Source organism: Aquarana catesbeiana, linkage group LG04, assembly GCF_042186555.1.
Source record: "Aquarana catesbeiana isolate 2022-GZ linkage group LG04, ASM4218655v1, whole genome shotgun sequence".
Taxonomy (NCBI): Eukaryota; Metazoa; Chordata; class Amphibia; order Anura; family Ranidae; genus Aquarana; species Aquarana catesbeiana.
The window spans coordinates 336827671-336844906 of NC_133327.1; the positions used below are offsets into that span (position 1 = coordinate 336827671).

The 17236-nt window shown below is 41.0% G+C and overlaps 1 protein-coding gene across 1 annotated transcript in view; it reads right to left on the reverse strand.

The window, feature by feature from the left end:
• Positions 1 to 17236, reverse strand: part of MDN1 (midasin AAA ATPase 1) — a 455945-nt gene that overhangs the window by 290431 nt on the left and 148278 nt on the right. Inside the window, 11 exon segments of the mRNA XM_073628928.1 lie at positions 110 to 239; positions 617 to 758; positions 1384 to 1514; positions 1605 to 1743; positions 1839 to 1977; positions 5206 to 5340; positions 5429 to 5570; positions 7882 to 8028; positions 8215 to 8423; positions 10689 to 10867; positions 11177 to 11328. Coding sequence (XP_073485029.1) covers positions 110 to 239; positions 617 to 758; positions 1384 to 1514; positions 1605 to 1743; positions 1839 to 1977; positions 5206 to 5340; positions 5429 to 5570; positions 7882 to 8028; positions 8215 to 8423; positions 10689 to 10867; positions 11177 to 11328 — 1645 coding nt within the window.

Consider the following 17236-nt stretch of genomic DNA (forward strand, 5'->3'; position numbering starts at 1 on the left):
CTGGCTGGCTACAACTGCTGCTGGAGCAGGAGATTGTGTCAGAATGGAGAGCAGAAATAAAGGCAAGATTAACTTTCAAAATAATTTTACCTTTAGTTAGAAAACTTACCACTGCTGTCCGAGGAGTCAACACATAATCGAACATTCAGATTGTGTTTAATTATGTCTAATATATCTTGACGATCATTACTCTGTGGGCACCAAATTTCTGTAAATCTGTTACGTAGGGCAGGAGACAGCTGTAAAAAGAGAGCAGCTACCTTAGACCTATACTGTAACCGACGGCAAAAAACAGCATTATTGCACTAGGCCCTGAACAGAAATTACACTGGACAATGCTCACAGCACAAACAGGATTTGCTTTGGTAAAACATCTTTATTTTAAACCTGTTTTTGCCTTACAGCAGTTAGATTTCTAAATACAGCCTATAAACTATTTTGGCACCTGAAGCCACAAGGCCTCAATTTGCAAATTAGGTGATACAGAATAATTTGTGTGTATTTCCTCTGTCTATCACTGGGATTCAGTGAGAGGGTTACTCCATATATGTACGACCGTCTAGGCATGAGGACAACAAATTTTTTTTATTTTTAAACACACAAATACAACAGTTACCTCTTTCTTTCCAAAGTCACCACCAGGGTTCATCGTAGCCAAAATTCGGAACTTAGTCCCGGCTGTTAAGAACTCAACATCACCATCATGCTCTTCACTTCCCTTTTCAGCCAGTACCAATGTCTTCTCAACTTCAAGAACACTGAACAGATATAAATTTAAAAGAAAAAAAAAAACAAAACACTCTTTACGTACTAAAGTTAAATTTGAAATGAATATTTTCACTTTAGCACACATTGAAGGGCCTGAACAAAGCTCTAATGTAGGGTTCAAGTAAAATGCATTGCAGCACTGCCCAGTCAGTACACTGCTGCATCCAGGTGCCTTTAACATCAGGAGTATGAAGCAAAGACAAGTTTATTCCTAAATGGCTAGGTAATCTATCTGTAAGCCTGAAGTCAGTCACTTGTGAGAGAAGACTCAGCAATTCTGCTCAATAGTGCCATGGTGCTTCAATGCTCCCAACCTTCACCGCCACAATCAGTTTTGCTTCTTCATTAATAGTTACAATAAAGCAGTGCCCTGCCTCCAAAGGAATGAGCTAGAGAAGTATTTGCAGAACAGAGTTGTATGAAAGTAGAAAGCTTTTCTCATAAGTTAGTCTTGCCTCACAATAATGGGGTCATATACTGTACATCACTGCCTCAGTATCTCCCCCTTTAAAAGTCACAATATTACAGTACTGTTACGATATGTCTGATCCCCAAAAGAATTAATTTCTTCTAGAGCAACACACTAATGAAAAATTTTAAAAATAAAGTACCAACCTGTTCAGCCTCTCCAACACAGAGTCATCCGCTAAAGAGATTTCATCCATCAAGAAAAAGCCATCTTCTCTCATAGCCAACACTAAAGGACCATCGTGCCACTCAAATAGTTTTGTGTTTTCTAGATCCTCCTGTTTCAGACAACAAATACACTGTCAGAAATAACAGCTCTAGACTGCAGTGTAGTGACAGTCCAACACCATCTGTCCATGTTTACTTACTTTACTCTTGGATTTATGTCTAATAGGCCGCAGTCCCCCCAAAAAGTCTGAGGTCTCCATGTGCTGGTGACAGTTAACAGAATACAATGCTTGGTTTGACAATGCTGCAAATAGCTGGCATACGGTGGTTTTCCCGCACCTTAAAATTAAGGAACACACACATAAAAGACCTCAACAGAGATGCTAGCTGTCATAATTTCTCAAGTCTACACAAGGGGAAAAAAAATCACTTACCCAGTATCACCAACAAGTAATATTGGTTCTCCAAACTCTAAAGCTCGACCCACAAGAACAGCAAGTCTTCTCATTGCCTGGGTCCATACAATATGGGAAAAATTCTCATCTTTAACACCAGTCTTAACAGATAGTCTTTCTGAACAATAAAAAAAAAAAAAAATTAGGCATGTTTTGTTGCTTAGGTGCATATGTCCCTCCACTGCAGCCCTTTCCAACCAGGGTGCCTTCTGGGTTCTTCAGGGATGCCTTGGCAAAAAAAATAGCTAAAAATTGGCATAAATTTCCTAATTTCCCAAAGGTTATTAACAAGCCAGCAAGTAGGCCAAGCCAGTCTTTTTTCTAGAAACATTAGAATAGATGTCAATACCAGCTTGCAAAGGTGGAGGAATAAATCGCCTCTAAAGTTGGGTGGCTCAATTATGTGGATGCTGCTGTGATACATAAAAGTACTTTACATTTTAGAATGGGGTGCCTCAAGATTATGAATTTTAAGGGGTGCCTTGACTGAAAAAAGGTTGAAAAACACTGTTCTATTGTATTAAAAAGCAAAAAAGTATCCTTCCGTACTCACTTTAATCATGTGGCGTCTGATACCTGTAGGCAGTGCCTCGCATCCAAAAAGGTACTATTGCTCCATATATGGTGGGACTGTATCCCTACACAAGAATTTTGGTTTCAAATCCTTACACTATACTGTAAACTAATGGCAACTCAAATCCCTCTTTCTCCTACGGTGGCGCTTCTCTTTATTACTCCTGGACCCCTCAAGACAGCATGAAAAGATGTCCTTAGGCTTTTCTTAGCAGCCAGAATGGTTATTGGGGGGACGGGACCGTACCTCCCCTAGTGGAATGGGCAATTGAACTCTATTCCAAACGGGACTTGGAACACTTGCTAACACAGGAGACTGGAAGGGAAGAGCAATTCCAAATAACTTAGACCTCCTGATCAAGGTTTTGTTATTCCTCTGCATTTCAGGATTGGATAAAGTAAGACATCCCCCAACCTCCAACCAGCCATGATGGGGGGACTCCTACCCCTCTTCATTCAGTCTAAGCCCTGCCTTTCTTCTTTCCTTCCTTCTGAACTGGTATACTTCCAGTCACTTCTCTATCTACTACTGGAAGCTAGTCTTACATCCCAGACTACCCAGTTCTTATTAATGGTTGCACTTGACAACTGAATAGTATTGCTTTTCACTGTTCTTGCATTATGGGCAGCCTTTAACCAATTTGATTGGGCAGTCTACCTCCTAGCTACTCCCTAGATGACCGGATATGGTAGTGATTCAACATCACTATCTTATGTATTGTTATCACCAGCAAGTACATAAGCAAAACTTTTTTGGTATTGTACGTTTTACCAGTCGTGAACGATCTGAATATATACCACTTTTGAAGTGTGTGTTTTGTATATGTAACATCTGTTTTAAAAAAAAGCAAGATTATATAGAGTAGTGGTTATTGATTCTTACCCTGCACGGTCTAAGGTTACCAGTGGTGTACCCCAAGGTTCAGTGTTTGGAACTTGACTTTTTAATATATTTATAAAGGATATAGGGGCTGGGATTAAAAGCCTAATTTCAGACTATGCAGGTGACACCAAGCTATGCAGTGGAATAACGCCCTTACATGATGTTTCCAATTTACAAGCAGACTTCAATGCACGGTTTAATTGGGCAACTATGTGGCAAATGAGGTTTAATGTTGATAAATGTAAAGTTATGCAAAAATATGCATGCATCTTGCATCTGGGGGGGGGGCTGGAGTACAACTGGGGGAATCAATGGTGGAGAAGGATCCGGGTGTTCTGGTAGATCATGAACTCAATGCCAAGTTGCAGTTTCAAAAGCGAGCCAAGTCCTTTCTTGTATTGAGAAGTATGGACTCCAGAGAGATAGATATCATTTTGCCCCTGTACAAATCATTAGTAAGACCTCATCTTCAATATGCAGTTCGGTTTTGGGCACCAGTTCACAAAAAGGATATTGGGTAACTGGAGAAAGTGCATAGTGGTTCAAATAGTGAACTTGGTGTTTTTAGTTATTCATTATAAGGTCATCACAGAGGACAAGGGGGCACTCTTTACATCTGGAGGAAAAGAGATTTCATATCCTAGACCTTTACTAGATACACAAACTATAACTGGATACTAACATTTATAGGTAAAGTTGATCAAGGGAATATCCGTATTGCCTAATGCTTTGCTGATGTTTTTTGCCTTCATCTGGATCAGCTGTGGGTAAAGGATTGTGTATTATCGAATTTTAGGATTCTCCTCCCCTTCCCCTTTTATTGGTTGAACTAGATGGACTCTTTTTCAACCTGACTACGTAACTAAGATTCAACTAAAAAGCACACCAGTAAAATGTTTTCATAATTTAACTACATGCTGTGAGGATCAGCTTCAAATGGAGAACTTATGAGCTAATCCATTTGCCAGAGGGCATTTTGGGTATACCTTTCACTTATCAATGAAGCAGACAAAAAGTTAGCCCATACAAGGGTTTATTTCAGCTAATGCAGCCAAATATCCAGTCTCCTGGGTATAGGGTCCACCCAACTTGATCTGTGCAGGCTCTCTGCCTGTTCCAGCACAGATTAAAGCTAGGTACGCACGGATCAAAATTTGGCCAGTTCAGCAGGGACCGGACGCATTTCGATCTTTGTGTAACCCTCCCCGTTAGACAGAAGCCACTGGTTAGATGTGGATAATGGAACTGCTGCCAAACTTTCAATCAGTAACTTGCAACCAATCGGCTGAAGTGCTGGTCAGTGTACTCTGGCAACGAAGAGTCCTTGCTGTCAGAACACAATGTCCTGGACATTGGAGGTGGATGCAGGAATAGATTAACTTTTATTCCTTTCAGTTCACTGGCTGCGTAGAAAAAAAAAAAAAAAAAAGGTGTACCCAACTTTACTTACTAGGCAGGGGGTCGCTGTCATTTAACTTAGGAATCTGGCTAGCATACCTGTTTTTTGGGTCAGAAAGACATGGACAGGTGCCCCAGAGTGTCCTCCTAATTGGCTGAGACACAGCAGTGGCGCGATTTGCTCCTGTGGCTGTCAAAGTCAGTTAGCCAATCAGGAGAGAGAGGAGCGGGGTTGAACAGCAGCTCCAAGTCTGAATGAACATACGGATCTGCAGCTCGGCTGCCCCCATAGCAAGCTGCTTACTCTGGGGGCACTCGACGGGAGGGGTCAGGAGCAGCGAAGAGGGACCCGACGAGAGGAGGATCCAGGCTGCTCTGCACAAAACCCTTCCACAGAGCAGGCAAGTATAACATGTTTGTTATTTAAAAAAAAATACACAAGACTTTACAATCACTTTAATGGTTTTTGGTTCATAAAAGAAATAGACTCACCTAATTGCTTCTGAACATTTTCTGCAGAGAAGAGGGCTTGTGGCACCACCTCTTTCTTAAAACACTTTTTTAGGACTTTCAGTATAACATCCACCTCTTCCTGCTTCCTTACTCTTCCAGCAAGTAGCATAAAACCTATTTTAAAATGAAGAAAGTACTTGGAGTTGTGCAACTTTCACCATCGTGATTTTGCATTGTATAACAAAGGAAGACATTTTCATACCATCATTTGCCAAGTGCTGAAGCCAGTCATATTCATGGTTTGTTTGCTGAGACAAACGGTACCTCTCAGCCCAGCGGAAGAGATCACGGAGCGTAATAAAACCATGCTTTCCTGCAAACACTGAGGATCCTCTTCTAAGAGACTGAAATACAAATCAGAAAATATTAAAAACCAATTGCTGGAATTTAAAAAAAAAAAAACATCCTTGCATTGGCACCCCCACAAGGGTTAAATTCATGTCATGTCTTGGAGTGCATGAATAAGGTAAATACCTTGCTCCTCACAGCAGGTTCCCTTTAGCACTGTAACCTGTGCCCCACAGCCTGCTCTATATGTTGTGACCAGTTTAGATCACACTCCAGTTTCTTCAGCATACAAAACAGGGTTAATGTCCCTGCATAGTGCGTGATGACAAGACCCCTTCCACAGAGAGCTTTGGGCTTATGAGGAGAGCGCCAGACCATGGGTGAGTTAAGTACTAAAGCCTGTACTTAAACCGCTACATATAACAAGCATTTAACCTTTGCTGTGTGGGTGGTCCCACTGCAAGGGTGTATTTTTTTTTTTTTTTTTAAATCCTGGAGTTGGACTTTAAAGTGGGGAAAAAATGCAAATAAAAAATAGAGCATATACAATTGCTACACAAATCATATTGTGATTGAATGTTAATAAAAATTACCTTTCATTTTCAATCTGCAGCCATCTAATTTTCTGTAAAATGCAATATGGCTACAAGGAGGCGTACTGTACACAGATGGTGTACATATCGTCCCCCCAGATAAGAAATTTCCTGATTGGCATTAACAAGTCAGATTTTGGGCATCCCCTTCAACAAACAAAAAAAAAAATGGATTTTTGACTTACCGTAAAATCCATCTCTGAGCTCATTGACACAGCGCTTCCTTATTCAGAATTATAGGGTTATACTACCCCCTACAGGAGTAGGACACTAGGCAGAAAAAAAAGACTTGGCTACGTCTATGGGCAGTCTTAGGTGGTACACATCCCCCCTCTCTGCTATAGGCTTTCAGTTTACTAACTAGCAGTGTCAGAAGTATCAAAACTCCTTAGTGGGGTGGGTGCAGTGTCTGTCAATGAAAAACAGATTTTACAGTAAGTCAAAAATCCCACTCTCTCTTTCGTTCATTGACAGACACTGTGCTTCCTTTATTCAGAACCATAGGGACGTCCCAAAGCAGTGCAAAAACATGAGGGGTGGAATAACCAAAAAGTCCCAAGGCTAACGCAAAAGCCATCCAGGTAACAGGATCAACAAAAACACCCTCTAGATCAGTGGTTCTCAATCTGGGGGTTGGGACCCCCTCGGGGGTCAAATGATAAATTACCAGGGGTCACCGAACCCTGCACCGCTCTCCCAGCTTTTGCGTCTGCCCTGCAGGGTTGTCCTTGGAGCCCGTGGCCGCCCACTCAGTCTCTTCACAGCCGCCCATGCAGTTCACAGCATGGCTGGGGGCAGAGACTAGAGGTCAGCGGACTGGTGAGGAATGTGAAGTGGGAGGGGCTGGAGGAGACCCTATCTACTGATTTTGGCATAGGTGTCACTGCTACGAGACGCCACAAAGTGGGAGACACAGTGAAGTCGGAGACACAGTCAGTAACACTACCTGTGATTATAGTTGCCATTAAAAGTCCCCACTACAGTTCTCAGATCAGATGATTTGGATCAAGAGCACCTAAGCTCATCAGAGCCAATCCCAACTCCCCGCCAGAACTGCAACTCATCTCATTCCCCCCCCCCACCAAGGAGCAAGAGAAGGAATAAAAAATAGATAATACATGGGAGGGAGACGAAAAGAGGGGGAGGAACAAAGAAAAAGGGAGAGAAAGAACAAGCAAGACGGCTAGAGAGAGGGATTGGGGGGGGGGGACAATAAAATAGTATAGAGAGATAAAAGGGAAAGAAAGTAGAAAAAAGAGAGTGGTACATTCTAAAATGTACCATAAGGGGTTGTATTACTGCACAAGTGGAAGGGACTCAGGGAGCGCTAAATGTCCATGGGTTAGGGGCGCAAAATACCGTATTTATCGGCGTATAACACGCACCCCAATTTAGGAGGGAATTTTAAGGAAAAAAAAAAACTTTTAGGAGGGAAGTTGAAGGAAAAAAAAACTTACATTTAAATGCCCATCATTGCAGCCTTGCCCCAGCGCAGCCATGTCAGCGCAGCCATGTCAGCGCAGCCATGTCAGCGCAGCCTTCCCCAGCACAGCCTGGTCAGTGCAGCCTCGCATCCCGTGATCCCGGACCCCTGCCATCCTGTCTTTCAAAATCGCCTTTGCAAATGTGCATAGATCATCCAGAGGAGGAGGGATTGTTTTTCCCCTCAACAAAAGTGGAGTTACTCTTTAATCCAACAAGGGTTTAGAAAACAATGTTTTCAACACATTTAACAATCATGATTAAAGTGAATTATAAATATATAAATCATTACCTGTAACTCTAGCATAACAGCAACCAATTTATTACAATAGGATGGTGGCAGGTTGCAGCGCTTATGCAAAATTGTTTCCAGGTCAGCACTTGGAAGCTCATCATAATGTAGTTCCACAAATCGGTTACGAAAAGCCCTAGATAACACCTGTTAAAATAATTATATAAACATTTTTGTATGTTCTCCATTATTCAACAGCAAAAACCATTCAATCGTGTTTTTTTTTTTTTTTTTTTTTAAATTGAAAAAACACACACACACAGTATATATGTTCAATCCTAAAAAAAAAAAAAAAAAATAGATAGAACAAAAAAAAACCAAAAACACACAAACCTTTCTGCCCCCATAAATGCCAGGTGGATTCTGTGTGGCAAAAAGCATAAAACGTGGATGTGCTTTTACCACTTCCTGTGTTTCCGTAATGAACAGTTCTCTGTTGTCATCTAGCAATCTGTTGAGAGCTTCAAGTACATCTGTTGGAGCCAAATTCAGTTCGTCCAGTATGATCCAGTAACCTTTTCTCATTGCATCAATTAGAACCCCTAAATCAAAGAAATTAGGAAAGTAAAACTGCAAACCTTGGCTAGATTTACTGTACACTAGCAGGGTGTCTGTACACTGGCAACTAAAAAACAGCAAGTACAAAAATCCCATTTTCTTTTTTGTCTCTTGTGGGGCACAAGAATTCTTAGACTGTCGGGACATTCAAAAGCAGTGCGACAAAGACGTGGGGCTATATAGCATACAAATGCTAACAGGCGCAGAAACAACAAAACTGTTCACTGCTTTCAGCTCAAAGAGTTGCCTGAGGGACTTTCTACCCGATGCTGGCGTCAGATGAAGCCAACACGTCCACCTGAGAATGCTAGAACAGCAGACTAGGTGGCAGCCTTACAATAAGAAAACAGTTGCTTGACACTGAAAAGCCAAAAGCACATATTCTAATAGTGCGCCTTGACAGAAACCCAATTCTAGAAACTGAGCTTGGATGATGATCTGCCTGAACCTCCTAGAAATGGTTGAATGAGAAGACAGTGCACCTTTCCAGAAAGACCAAAAGAACCATTAGCATGGGTAGAATCCCTGAGACTCACACCAGGTGAAAGGATATACAAAGTCATATGTGATCTCACATTTTTGAGCTCCGGCTTTGTACCAACATCCTTCCAATTAGGCAAGATTTAGTACAATCTTGAAAATAAAACCCATACACGCTCTGCTCCCTAGTTGAAGCGAGTCTTATATTTAAGTACTGCTATGTTTTCTATATGAGGTGTACATTTACATATATGGCATGGCCTGTTGTACTAAGGAGAAGAAATGACATGGATTCATGAAACGTGTAGAGTTTACAGCCTGCCCAATCTGCTCTACCAGGTCTCTGGATTGTGAACATGTACATTATATCCATATATACTTCCAAATGCTGGACAGTAACTAGTTCCTCAGAGTCTGAGCTGCAAAAACTCAGCAAATCACATGCACTTGGGAATTCCAGCGCAATAATGATCGTCAGCTCAACCTTTCAAAGCAAGAGATCAGGGAGTATAGCTCTCACAGTCACTACAACATCCAATACTTTTGCTAATGGATCCCTGTACTTTGAGATGAACCTGTCCAGTTTCTTGGAGGTCAAAATCAAGTGTCCCACACATGACAACAGCCCCCCTGGAACACCTCTGAGCATAGGAACCACTGCTTTGGGTCCAGACATTGCTAGCTGAGAAAGTCCGCCTGCCGATTTTCCTTGCTGGATGTACACAGTCTGACAATGCTGGAACATTCACTCTACGTTCACACCTATGCAATATTTTAGTGCATTTTGTAGTAACGCACTATAGTCCATTTAACATGGTTTCTCATGATACACGTTCACATCTATGCGTTTTGCAGCCGGTGCGTTTTTGGAAAGGGTTGGGGACTTTTCCTACGCTTTGCATGTAGTAGACATTATTAGAGTCACACCAGAAACGCAAGTGTTCCGATTTTTGATGCGTTTTGTGGTTTGTTTGATTTTACCCCCTTTAAAAAAAAACTGTATATAGCTGGCTGCTAAGGAGCAGGCTGGGAGGCTGGCTGCTGCATCCTTAACCAATGAGTCATCATCGGTCAGCAGGGATTCCCCGCTCACAGCTAAATGTAAAAAAGAAAAACTGCTGGCAAGAAAGAAAAAAATAAAAAAAACATATGGTCCCCCCCCCCTCCCCAATCTATACCTATCCTTTATCCGAGCATGCAGCCTGGCAGGTCAGGAAAGGGAGGAAGGGAGGGGGAGCGAGCGCCCACCCCCTACTCCTGAACCAAACCAGGCCGCATGCCATCAACACGGTGGGGGTGCTTTGGGGCGGGGGGTTAGGGATGCGGCAGGCAGCTTCCTGGCCAACTCCTTAGCAACCAGCTATATACCGTGTGAGGAAAAAAAAAAAACAAAACAAAAGCTGCAAAATCATGAAAACTGCATGCAAAAACACATAAAAAAAGTAGGGTTTAAAAACCACACCGCAAATCGTGCCTGAAATACGCATCAAGCACAGCGCATAGATGTGAACCTAGATTTCATTCTACCCAGGGCAGAAAGCAATAAACCTTTTGTGGCAGCGAGACGACTGGTTGCTCCCTGATGCTTGATTTACACCACCAGCGTTGCATTTGACTAAATCAGATTTGATGATCTGGCGATGAGCAGTGTGAAAGGGGCCTATCAAAAGGAATTCATTTGTAACCTCAGTGATTAGTGAATTTCTAGTACCGCTACTTTTACACTGGAAAGAATCACACAAGCGACACATGATAAAAAAAAAATTTACCTTCCTGAAATACAAGTTTTCCGGAAGCATCGGATGTATAGCAGCCAATATATTCCTGGATGTCTGTATGTTCATGGTTATTAATCCTCACACAATGATTCCCACTAGCGCAAGCCAGCCAGCGAATCAAACTTGTTTTGCCAACAGATGTTTCTCCTTGTAGAAGTACTGGATGATTCCTTAAACATAAAAAGTGGTCACATGTGGCCCGGTACAAAGATACACAAAGCAGCACTTGCCAATTAGGTTGTAAATTAAAGTCTGATTTTAGCTTATTATGGTGTGTAATACAACATGTGTAGCATACCAACTGTTAGCTACACAAGATTGCACATACAGGACATTTAAGGAGAAGCATTTCCTTGCCAAAAACCACCATAAGCCATTTTAAAATGGATAACTCGGAGAAGAATGGAATTAAATCTAAGGTTCAGTGCGATGAGCAATATTTTAGTATATAAAAACAGAACAAAATGTTGTCTACATACCCTGCAGAGACAACTCTAACAAGATCTCGGAGATTGAGCTTTACTGAGGGTGTTAGGATATAACTTTCATCTATTGCTGGGTTCTTATCCCCCACAGGAATCCAGTAGCCTTCTATCTGAACAAAGCGTCCTCCATGAGGCTCAGGGAGAGGCTGTGAAGAAAGATTTAAAGCTACTCTTTCAGAAGATCAATACATAATCTGCTATACTAAATTCACATGTGTAGATTAAAAAATATTCTGAAACCAGATGCAAAATCAATCATTAGGAAAGAAATTTGATAGGTTCCTTTCCTCAATCACAAACCAAACCATCATTGGATTACATAGTTTTAAAAATGTAAACATGCATACTGTGATAAGCCTGGAAAAAGTAAAACTGCAAGACCATATCATAACATGTAAATAGACGTAGAATAAAATCAGGAACCAAACAATTTAACTTGAAGCTTTCAAGTGGTATTAAACTCAAAAAGGTATTGTTGCAGCTTACCAACCACTAGATATGGTGGCTGCATCAGTTTTTTTTCTTTTCCTTTTTTCCCGGTTTTCACCTGGTGATCTGGCAAGTAACACCCCTCCAGTATTAGTGAGACAACTCTGGATGAATGAGCACACGAGGCACAGCCAACAGCAGCATTGTAAGTTTGTGGGACGGTAGTGGTAAATGTACTAGGCTTAAGGCAGAGTTCCACCCAAAAATGGAACTTCTGCTTTCTGGAGGTCGGCTACGGGTGAGGACATTGCGGGCACTCTGGACAGGCAAGTGTCCTTATTTTAAAATATGTGTGTGTTGTTGGACAATTTCCAGGAACAGACAGGTATCTCCAAATCCCTAATATATAAAAAGAGAGGGTAGGAGAGAGACACTGCTCCCTCAAGGATAATGGGATTTTAATTGGAGGTATAGGCGTCTGCTACCAAGGTGAGCACACATACACTGAAGCTTAGTTTAAGAAAGTATTACATTTAATTACATAATATCAGATAAAAATCACATAGTCATCATAACATTTTAACCATGAATTCATACTTAATACAAGAAACAAGATGCTTGGATATGCAGAGGAGCTGACATGTTTCGCAGATTCCTGCTTCTTCAAGGCACCACATGCATCTATAGTTTCATCTAGGTTACATAGAACATGTTATTAATATAATACCAATAATTCAATTTTAAATTTTAAACAATAAAATAATTCATAGCAGAATAGCCCTAACCACTTCCCGGCCAAGGTACGTCATATGACGTCCTTGACTTTGCAGGGGGTATATCTGAATGATGCTTGCAGCCACAGGCATCAGATATCAGCTTTTTGTGTAGGGAACATACAGTGGGGATCAAAATTTTGGGCACCCCAGGTAAAAATGTGCATTAATATGCATAACGAAGCCAAGGAAAGATGGAAAAATCTCCAAATGGCATCAAATTACAGATTAGACATTCTTATAATATGTCAAAAAAAGTTAGATTTTATTTCCATCATTTACACTTTCAAAATTACAGAAAACAAAAAAATGGCGTCTGCAAAAGTTTGGACACCCTGCAGAATTTATAGCATGCACTGCCCCATTTGCAAAGCTGAGACCTGCCAGTGTCATGGATTGCTCTCAATTATCGTCTGGGAAGACCAGGCGATGTCAATCTCAAAGGTTTTAAATGGCCAGACTCATCTGACCTTGCCCCAACAATCAGCACCATGGGTTCTTGTAAGCAGTTGTCTAGAAACTGAAACTGAAAATAGTTGACGCTCACAAAGCTGGAGAAGGCTATAAGATAGCAAAGCGTTTTCAGATGTCAATATCCTCTGTTCGGAATGTAATTAAGAAATGGCAGTCATCAGGAACAGTGGAAGTTAAAGCAAGATCTGGAAGACCAAGAAAAATATCAGACAGAACAGCTCGCAGGATTGTGAGAAAAGCAATTAAAAACCCACGTTTGACTGCACGATCACTGGAGTTGTGGTACACTATTCCACTATAAAGAGATACTTGTACAAATATGGTCTTCATGGAAGAGTCATCAGAAGAAAACCTCTTCTACGTCCTCACCAGAAAAATCAGCGTTTGAACTTCGCAAATGAACATATAGACAAGCTTGAGGCATTTTGGAAACAAGTTCTGTGGACCGATGAGGTTAAAATAGAACTTTTTGGCCGGAATGAGCAAAGGTACGTTTGGAGAAAAAAGGGCACAGAATTTAATGAAAAGAACCTCTGTCCAACTGTTAAGCATGGGAGTGGATCAATCATGCTTTGGGGTTGTATTGCAGCCAGTGGCACAGGGAACATTTCACGACTAGAAGGAAAAATGGATTCAATAAAATTTCAGCAAATTTTGGATGGTTAACTTGATGCCATCTGTGAAAAAGAGAGGATGGCTTCTACAAATGGATAATGATCCTAAACACACCTCAAAATCCACGGGGGATTACATCAAGAGGCGTAAACTGAAGGTTTTGCCATGGCCTTCACAATCTCCTGACCAACATTATTGAAAATCTATGGATAGATCTTAAAAGAGCAGTGCGTGACAGACAGCCCAGAAATCTCAAAGAACTGGAAGACTTTTGTAAGGAAGAATGGGCAAAGATACCTCAAACAAGAATTGAAAGACTCTTGGCTGGCTACAAAAAGCGTTTAAAAGCTGTGATACTTGCCAATGGGGGCAGTACAAGATATTAACTCTGCAGGGTGCCCAAACTTTTGCAGATGCCATTTTTTTGTTTTCTGTAATTTTGAAAGTGTAAATGATGGAAATAAAATCTAACTTTTTTTGACATATTATAAGAATGTCTAATCTGTAATTTGATGCCATTTGGAGATTTTTCCATCTTTCCTTGGCTTCGTTATGCACATTAATACACATTTTTACCTGGGGTGCCCAAACTTTCGATCCCCACTGTATATATCAAGCTATATCTAGCTTCCCCACCCCCTGATAGTAGTTGCCCACTAGTTAATTAAAAATCACTTAATGTCAGTATTTTTAAATCCATAGACCATTGTTATCGCACAATCCCCTGGCAAGTAACACGATTCAATAACTTCACTGACCAACCCTGGTGGATCTGACCTCCACCAGGAGGCTGCTGTAGGCAGTATTCCAGCGACGGCTGATCTTTGCGCAATTAGATGCCACAACCATCCAAAAAATCATCTAGAACTACAAGCTAGGTGAGCATGTGCAGTTAATGCTATTCTGCTATGAATTATCTTATTGTTTAAAATTGATTAATTGGTATTATATTAATAACATCTATGTAACCTAGATGAAACTATAGATGCATGTGGTGCCTTTTAGAAGCAGGAATCTGCAAAACATGTTGGCTCCTCTGCAAATCCAAGCATCTTGTTTCTTGTAGTAAGTATCAATTCATTGTCAAAATGTTATGAAGACTATGCGATTTTTATCTGATGTTATGAAATAAAATGTAATACTTTCTTAAACTAAACTTCAGTGTATGTGTGCTCACCTTGCTAATCCCAATATCTTTGAGGGAGCAGTGTCTCTCTCCTACCCTCTCCTTTTATCCTTATTTTAAAAGTCAAAAGCTGCAGTATTTGTAGCTGCTGACTTATGTTTTTTTCGGTGGAACTCCGCTGTAAATATACTCAAACTGAAGCCATAATCCAGCTCACACTTTACAATCAGTTACAGCCAACTTTTTATCCCTTTTGGGATAAAGGTTTTGCATGAACAAAAGTTGATCATTTTAAAGCTTACCTGTAGGTGAAATGAATCTCTTAACCATGCACCGTTTAGGAGATATTCACTTGCCAGACAGCCGGTGACATCACTGGCACATGTTCTCTGAACATACAGCATACTTGTGCCATTCCTTCAGAGCTTCATGCCATAAACTCACACATGCATCAAGGCTCGACCAAATGGCCAGAACCCACAAACCCTTAAGGAAGATCCGGTGAAGATGGAAGCCCTTGTCAGCGGTGACAGCATGCCACTGGAGGGCTTTGTTTCAATGCAAGTCTTTTAGAATGTGCTAGTATGCGATGCATACTAGCTCATTATACTACCTTGCAGGAGGAAAATTTTTTTGTTTCATTCCCACAAGTTTACTATCTTTAAAACCTCTTGACATCCGGAGGCCGTCATATGACGGCCTCGACTTTCGGGGATTATATCTGAATGATGCCTGAGGCTACAGACATCATTCAGATACCGGCATTTTCAGCCGGCGATTCCGTACACCATAAGAATGATCGTTCTTACGGGTGGCGAGAGGGGACGTCCCCCCCCCCCCTCCCGCCGCCCTCCGGTGCTTCTACCGACTCACCTCAGCGATCGGTGAGTCGGATAGCGAATCCGCCGGTGCCGGATGTAGATCATAGAGATTTCCGGCGGACCAGATGGTCGCCGGAGTCTCTATGATCGTTCGGAGGCCGGGCGCAATGTTATGACGTCACGCCCGACCTCTGCATTCAAAAAAACGGCGCCGCTTCGGCTGGGAAGCGGTGATCTTTTTTTTTTTTTGATTTTAGGCTTTCCAGCCTAGTGGTGAGATGTGAGGTCTTATTGACCCCATATCTCACTATTAAGAGCACCTGTCATGTCATATTCCTATTACAAGGGATGTTTACATTCCTTGTAATAGGAATAAAAGTGATCAAAAAAAAAAATTTTTAAGTAAAATTAACAATAAAAAAAAAAAATTTTTTTAAGCGCCCCTGTCCCCGTGAGCTCGCACGCAGAAGCAAACGCATACGTAAGTCCCGCCCACATATGAAAACGGTGTTCAAACCACACATGTGCGGTATCGCCGCGAACGTTAGAGCGAGAGCAATAATTTTGGCCCTAGACCTCCTCTGTAACTCAAAACATGTAACCAGTAAAAAATTTTAAAGCGTCGCCTATGGGGATTTTTAAGTACCAAAGTTTGGCGCCATTCCAAGAGTGTGTGCAATTTTGAAGCGTGAAATGTTAGGTATCTATTTACTCAGTGTAACTTCATCTTTCACACAATGCAAAAAAAATTGGCTAACTTTGCTGTTTTGTTTTTTTTCTAAAGCATGAAACTGTTTTTTTTTTTTTTAAAAACGCGTTTGAAAAATTGCTGCGCAAATACCGTGCAAGATAAAAAGTTGCAATGACCGCCATTGTATTCTCTAGGGTCTCTGGTAAAAAAACATATATAATGTTTCGGGGTTCTATGTAATTTTATAGCAAAGAAATGATGATTTTTGACATGTAGGAGCGAAGTGTCAGAAATGGCCTGGATGCGAAGTGGTTAATCATCCCTGCCAGAACTTTAGCCATAACAAATAGATAAAAAATAATGTTCTTTAGCATGGGACATACATGCCACCTTAATTATGCTACCAAAATCCGTGTGTGCTGTAAACTGCCTCCAGCATTGCTCCTTTTTCTTCTTGCCGATAGCTGCTATTTGGCTGAAGCCCAGAACCCCTGAGCAGGAGAAAATCTTTAGGCTGTCAGCAGATCTGCCTCTAGTAGTTATTATTTTTGGCACAATGCCAAAAATAGAGAGCAACTGAGCATAACCAGAGCAGGATGGCACATTATGGGATTTTAAATAGCACTTATTTTTAATGTTTTACATTGCAAAAGGGCTATACCTGCAAAAGGGGCCATCCTGAAATGATCTAGCAGGAATTCATTCTCTGAGTAAAAGTTACACTTTAAAAGAGAAGTTCACTCAAAAATAAAAAAATAAAAATTCCCACTTGCTGTCACTAGATGCAGTGGAGCGGGAACATGTTTCATGTTTCACCCTAAAAAAGACAGGTGGAACATGTAACATTTTCCCAAAGATTAACCCTTTCATGACTAAGCCTATTTCTGACATTTGGTGTTTACAAGTTAGAATCCGTATTTTTTGCTAGAAAATGACTTGGAACCCCCAAACATTACATATTTTTTTAGCAGAGAATCCAGAGAATAAAATGGCGATTGTTGCAATATTTTATGTCACACGGTATTTGTGCAGCGGTGTTTTAAACGTAACTTTGTGGGAAAAAGACACTTTCATAAATTAAAAAAAAACGAAACAGTAAAGTTAGCCCAATTTTTGTTGTATAAT